Genomic DNA, 6852 nt, shown 5'->3' with positions numbered 1-6852 from the left:
ATATATATATATATATATATATATATATATATATATATATGCACCCAGGGTGCCAAAAAATGTATACACAAGACTTGTATTCATCTTTTGTTATTGGTATATATTGAGTATTACAATTTTTATACAGTTTTTTCCTTTCTTAAAATGTGTATACATTTTTTTGGCACCCTCTGTGTATTCGAAATGAAAGTAGATATTAATTTCTCTGGCTGTACTGGGGGAATCAGGTCAAGATTTGAGCTATTATGTACGGTAACTTGCCGATTTTCCAAAATCTTCTTGAAGAACAAATAAGTATTAGAAGCATTCTGCCAATGAGAGCTGCTTGGATTGCAGCAGCCATGAATCAGCACAACTTTAATCTGTGTTAACTTTGATCCATCTTGCCACCCACCTTATTCCCACAACCTTTGTTCACCTCCCCTCTGCACTCATAGCTATGTTTAAATATATTTGTCCTTTGAAACTTTCAACATAGGTACAGCATTCTAAGTCACAGGCCAGCTAAACATACCTAGTAGAAAAAAATAGACTCTGACCTCAGAAAACGGTGTAAACTTCTGAAGGATTGTCATTCCAATAAATAATATTGAAATGATTTTATTCATTGTTTTAGTCAATAAATGTTTACTGGGTACCTATTTTGTTCCCTAGATTTTTGCACACACAGAGGATGCCATGGTACATATAAGAGCATTGTCCTGCTCAGATAATGAACAAATAAACAAATCAGTGAATAAATTAATTATGGTTAGTTATGAATGTTATGTGGAAAAGAGAACAGAATAGTGTGATGCAGACTTTTTGGGATGGCGATGGGGAAGTGGATAACTTAGAATGAGTGGTTATAGAAAACTAAGTCCTGAATGACAGGAAGGAGCCAGGCATGAAAAGATCCAGGGTAATAGGTTCTTACCCAGAGGGACAAAGGAGAGCAAGGGTCATGGACAAGAACAACTTTGGTGTATTTCAGGCACAGTTGACAGGCAGGTGTTGTGGCAGCATGGTGAGGAAGTATTAAGAAACGAGGTCAGAGAAGCAGGCATGGGTATATCAGTTATCTATTGCTACATAACAAATCCCCCCAAAGTTTAGTGACTTACAGCAACCAACACTTATTATCTAACATGATTTCTGAGAGTCAGGAGTGTGGGAACACTTGGGTGGCTCTGCATTGGGATCTCCCAGGAGGTTGCAGTCAACCATCAGCAGGGACTGCACTCATCTGAAAGCTTGACTGGGAGTTGGGTATCCACCTTCAAGATGGTTCACTTACATGGCTGTTGTCAGTGGCTTCAGTTCTTCTCTGGCTGTTCACAATATGTTTCCGTTCCTTGTCATATCTGCTTCTCCATTGGGCTGCTTGAGTGTCCTCAGATAACTTCTCCCAGAGCAAGCAATCCAAAAGAGAGCAAGACAGAAACAGCAATGTCTTTCATGACCTAGCATTGGAAGTCACTCTTCTGAGGCTAGTGATAGATAGAGGAGATCACCTAGGATGAGAAAACATTTACAGAGGAGAAGGGAAACTGAGCGGAAGCCAGCTAAGAAACCTGAGGAGGTGTCCATCAGTGAAGTAGGGGGAGAACCAGGGAAGTGTGACATCAAGAAGGGAAGAGCATGAGGGCTGAAGAGTGAGCACTGAATTAGGTAACACAGAGGCTATTGCTGACCTGGATGAGATCAGTTGCAGTGGAGTGGTGGGACAGCAGCCTGACTAGAGTGGATTGAGGAGAACATGTGAAGTGGGAAGTAGAGACAGACAGCAGCTAGAGACTGCCCTTCTGAAAAGTTTTGCTCCCAAAAAGGGCAATATGAATGGGGTAGTAGACTTCATCTGAGATCTAGAAAAGAAGGGAAAGGTTAAGTAAGTTGGGCTCAGTTTCATTTGCAACTCTGGGAAGTCACCTAAGAATGGCCGGAGTTGTGTACACAGGTGACAAAGGCTCCTAAAGGCAAATACGTTGGTCACCAGCAAGTTCCCGTTGCTCCAGAAAGTGCGCCATCTGGTGCTCAGCTATGGCGTCAGCTCAGACTAACTTCTTGGGGCTTTTTCTGCTCAGAGCCATCAGTTTGCTGGAACAGAGAAATTACTTTTTCTTTTAAACCTTACATCTATGTTGGAGTGAACTGCCAAAAGAATAACTAAAAACTGCTGACTGAAAAGCTGAGCTGGAAAGTTCTCCACACTTTCCCTCACACCTTCCAGTTCATTCCATTTCTTTGTTACGCTTTCAGTTCCTCTTTTTTAGTGTCTTTTTCCATTGTCCATTTCTATGATATGGATTGGACTGATGCAGCCACAAGCCAAGGAACACCAAAGGTTGCCAGCGGCCACCAAAAGCTAGGAGAGAGGCCTGGCACGGATTCTCCCTCAGAGCCTCCAGAAAGAACCAATTTTGTTGGCACCTTGATTTCAGACGTCAGGCTTCCAGAAATGTGAGAGAATAAATTTCTGTTGTTGTTTAAGCCACCCACTTTGTGGTAATTGCTAAAGTGGCCACAGGAAACTAGTACTATTGGGTTGTCAGAAAAGTCATGATGCATGTTTGCGACAGATGGCACTAGCTCATTTTTGGAAGTGCTACAGTCATTCGCATCTATGTTATTGCTATGTCATTTGACAGCTGACAGGTCTAGCTTCATTTTTTAAAAAAAATTGAACGATTTCGTTGAATTTTGGAGATTTTACAACAACTTGAAGATGGAAGACCAAACTGTGCATTTTTGCATATTTTACGTTTTTACTTCCATGAAGGGAAGAATGCGCATCAAGCTTGTGACAAGTTGCATCAAGTTTACGGTGACAATGCTCTACAAGAACGTCAGTGCCAACAATGGTTCACAAAATTCCATGCTGGTGATTTTGATCTCAACAACGCTCCTCAGTCAAGGAGGCCTGAGGTTGATGACGACAAAATAAAGGCATTGATCGAGTCAAGCCCACATTACATGACATGAGAGATTGCAGACACATTGAACATCCATTATTCAAGCGTTCATGACCACCTGAAGAAGCTGGAATACGTAAGCAAGCTCAATATTTGGGTTCTGCATGAACTCAAAGAAGTTAATTGGACGGCGCATACAAACATCTGCAATATGCTCATTAAACGTGAGGAAAACTATCCTTTTTTGAAGCGACTGATAACTGGTGAGAAGTGGATTGTTTACAACAATGTGGTGTGCAAACGGTTTTGGTCCTGACGTGATAATTCACCTCAAACGACATTGAAAGCAGGCATTCATCAGAGGAAGGTCATGCGCTCAGTGTGGTGGGATTTTAAAGGCATCACGTTTTTTGAGTTTCTATCAAGGAACCAAACAATCAATTCGAATGTGTACTGTCAGCAATTGGACAGTTTGAACAAATCCATCATCCAGAAATGTCCAGAGCTTGTTAATTGTAAAGGAGTTGTGTTCCACTGCAACAATGCGAGACCACACACAAGTCTGATCTCCCGTCAAAAATTATTGGAGCTTGGATGGGATGTGTTGCCACACTCACCATACTCGTCTGACCTTGTGCTGTCAGACTTCCACTTGTTTCGCTCTCTTCAAAACTCCTTGCGTGGTATAACATTCAATTCAGATGAGGCTGTAAGTCAGCACTTTGTTCAGTTTTTTGCAAATAAAGACATATCTTTCTATGAATGAGGAATTATGAAGCTGACTGAAAGATGTCAAAAGGTGATCGAACAAAATGGGAAATATATCATTGATTGATCTTTGTTCTTTATATAAATAAATGACCTTTGAAAAACATAGACAAAATACATCATGTCTTTTCCAACAACCCAATACTTTGCAATAAAGAAAACTAAAAACACCCAACAACAAGATGAATCTAAAAATAATTACGCTTAGTGGAAGAAACCAGACAAAAGAGAGCACTTGTAGTGTGGTTCTATTTATATATATAATTCTAGAAAATGCAAACAAATTTATAATGACAAGAAGTGGGTCAGTGGTATGGGGAGATACAGAAAGGAGGGATTCCAACAGGGCATGAGGACATGCTATTTTCCCTACACTGACTGTGATGATGCTTTCACGGGTGTAGGCATATGTCAAAATTTATCAAATTGCACACTTAAATTATGTGCACTTTGTTATATGTCAATTATACCCCCAAATATGGCAATAAAACTAATGGTAGCAAATAAAACCCCACAAATCCATTCTGTAGATAGTCATTCTGGGCAATTCCTCACCATACTGCCTTGCCTGCCTCTCTCTCTTCTTGCATGTTGCCTTCTAATTACAGAGACTTAGGTTTCACCTATCCTAACCCCCTTAGCCACCTACATTCCTACCCCTTAAAAAAAAAAAAAGAACCACAAACACCCCAGAACAAATCAGAGCAGTCCTTTATCCCTGGCTGTTTTTCCCTTTTGCTGTTTCCTTCTCTCTTCCTGTCACTTCCAAAACTCCAGTAGTCTATATTCTGGCTGTACTTCCTCTCTCTAAAGTCTTGAACTTTTGTTTCTTAACCAATGAACTCATTGCCAAATTAGTCCTATTAGTTCAAAGATGTTTTCTCTGTTCAATCTTCTTTGACATCTGCATTGCAAATCAAAGCCCAACATCCTTTTCCATCCTCCACCTCATATAATCCTGGGGGTCCCTTTTCTTACTTTAGTGATTTATATGTCTTTCTGCTGTCACACTCATCCCATCCAATCCTGCGTCATTTCAAAAGGTCAAAATTTTCACAAAATAAATAATAGGTTATCACTCTAACACTGGGGAAGATGTGGAAGAGGGCGGTAGTAGTCAGAAGTGGTGAAGAAACATTTCCTACACAGTAGAAAGGCGGCTATAAAGTATTGTATGTGAAGACTAGGCCCCATGCACCTGAGATGGGGATGTACAAAAGCTGGTTAAAATTCTGTTATTATACCATCCTGACCCTCAAGATCGATCCATATGTTTTCCTGAGGTTGCCGTAAATACTGGTTGTTCCAGTAACGGTGTGAGAAAATGAGGAAGGAAGAGTCAATCATCAAAACTTGGCAGCCATCTTAACCTTAATATATCTACTCTTCCCCATTCTTTCAGGTGAATCATGGGGATCCACAGAGGTTGGGATTTGTCTAGAGTCACACGGCTGATCAATGGTAGGACCAGCCTAGAGGCCAGGTGTCCTGAATCACAGGCCAAAGCCTTTCCCATTTATTGATTGATTCAGGAGATATTTTTGAGTCCTAACATATAACATGTTGCCCTAGAGATGGACAAAGGCCTTTGACCTCAAGGAATTTACATTTTATCAGGATAGGGATACAAAGAAATTCAATAGGAACTATTGTAGAGAGTAGTTGGGCAGTGGGTAAGGGGAGAGCTCTACTTTATTTTTACATTTTTCCTAGCTTTGACAAACAAAAGTACCATTGACAGACAAAAGTGTAAGATATTTAAAATGTACGGTGTGATGTTTGATATATGTATACACTGTGATTCCCCCCCATCAAGTTAATTAACACATCCATCAACTCACATACTTTTTTGGGGGGAAGAACATTTCAGTTCTACTTTCTTAGCAAGTTTCAATTATACAATAGTATTATCAACTATAGTCACCATGCTATACATGAGGTCCTTAGACCTTATTCGTCTATGGCTAAAAGTGTGCACCCTTTTACCAACAAGAGCTCTACTTTAGTCTATTTTTTTTTATTAAATTATTTTTTTATTATGAAATACACTTTTAGAAATAGTTTCAGCTGTACAACACAGTGCAATAGTTATACTTTTTACCCCTCGAAGTGACAACCCCCTCCCCCAATCCGCCGCCCCATTTCCCCCCAATATCATACATATCTATTACAAATCCCTTGACTTCACTCCCACACTATACTCCACGTCCCATGACTATAAGAGCTCTACTTTAGAAAGTGAGAAGAAGCCAGGTATGCAAAGAGATGGGCTAGAAGGTACTGAGGAACCAGCATTTTCAAAGCCTTGAAGTGGGAAAGTGTGCAGTGTTTTCGTGGACCCCAAGCCAAAGGAGGTTTGGCTGGAGAGTTGATACAAAGGGGGTGTCAGATGGCAAATGACACACTCCTTCTAGTCCTGTCAAGGAATGTGGATTTTATTCTAGATGAAATGGGAATCCAGTGTTTGGCTTTCTCCCCTGAGGTTTGCCCAGATAATACAGTATTTGGGGAGGAAGAGTGTCATACTACAGCTATTAGAAACCATAACTTGAACTAAGGAAGAAAAATTCATCTGCTTCTGCACCAGAAAAGAATGAGGAGAAAACTGAAAACTAGTTACAGTGTGTGTATTAGCCAAAGTAAATTAAATTACCTTTCTGCAGTGTAGTGGATAATTATGTTGGTGTAATTTGTAAAACTTGTAAAATAAATGAATGATAATGTAATGACATAAAAAGGACAGGGGCCAACTAATAACTTTAATTGTGACTACTATTTCTTGATGTTACAGAAAAGGTAAATGTGGATCAAAACATATTAACAGAATAACTTTAATATACTCAGAGATCTTCCTACTTCAACTCACCAAATCATCTCAAAACCAATAGCAGCCCTGGCATAGTTGGAATAATTGCCTCTAAATATTGTGTGTGTGTGTGTGTGTGTGTGTGTGTGTGTGTGTGTGTTTAAGTTGAGCCATCCTGCCACCTGTTGGCAGCTCAGTGGCAGCTCAGCTCGGGCCGGGAATCGAGCCGGCAACCCTGTTGCTCAGAGCTCACACTCTTGAGCAAGCTCTTAACCAACTGAGCCACTCAGCCAGCCCCTAATATTGTTTTATAAATTAATATTTTTATGCTAATGTCTTGAAATGAAGCTTCCAGTACAAAAATGTATCTGGGCCGGCCGAGTGGCG

The 6852-nt window shown here is 40.2% G+C and overlaps 1 protein-coding gene across 3 annotated transcripts in view; it reads right to left on the bottom strand.

The window, feature by feature from the left end:
• Positions 1 to 6852, bottom strand: part of TMEM14A (transmembrane protein 14A) — a 30944-nt gene that overhangs the window by 6214 nt on the left and 17878 nt on the right. Inside the window, exon 6 of one of the 3 annotated variants that reach the window (XM_019658743.1) lies at positions 113 to 1381. The exons of the other annotated variants lie outside the window; for them this stretch is intronic. Within the exon in view, the coding sequence (XP_019514288.1) occupies positions 1315 to 1381 (67 nt within the window). The 3' untranslated portion in view covers positions 113 to 1314. Of the gene's footprint in view, positions 1 to 112; positions 1382 to 6852 lie in introns of those variants that run through there. 3 annotated transcript variants of the gene reach the window in all.

The sequence above is a fragment of the Hipposideros armiger genome, unplaced genomic scaffold, assembly GCF_001890085.2.
Source record: "Hipposideros armiger isolate ML-2016 unplaced genomic scaffold, ASM189008v1 scaffold_288, whole genome shotgun sequence".
Taxonomy (NCBI): Eukaryota; Metazoa; Chordata; class Mammalia; order Chiroptera; family Hipposideridae; genus Hipposideros; species Hipposideros armiger.
The sequence above is the reverse complement of the archived record's forward strand: the minus strand, read 5'-3'. Positions and strand labels throughout refer to the sequence as shown.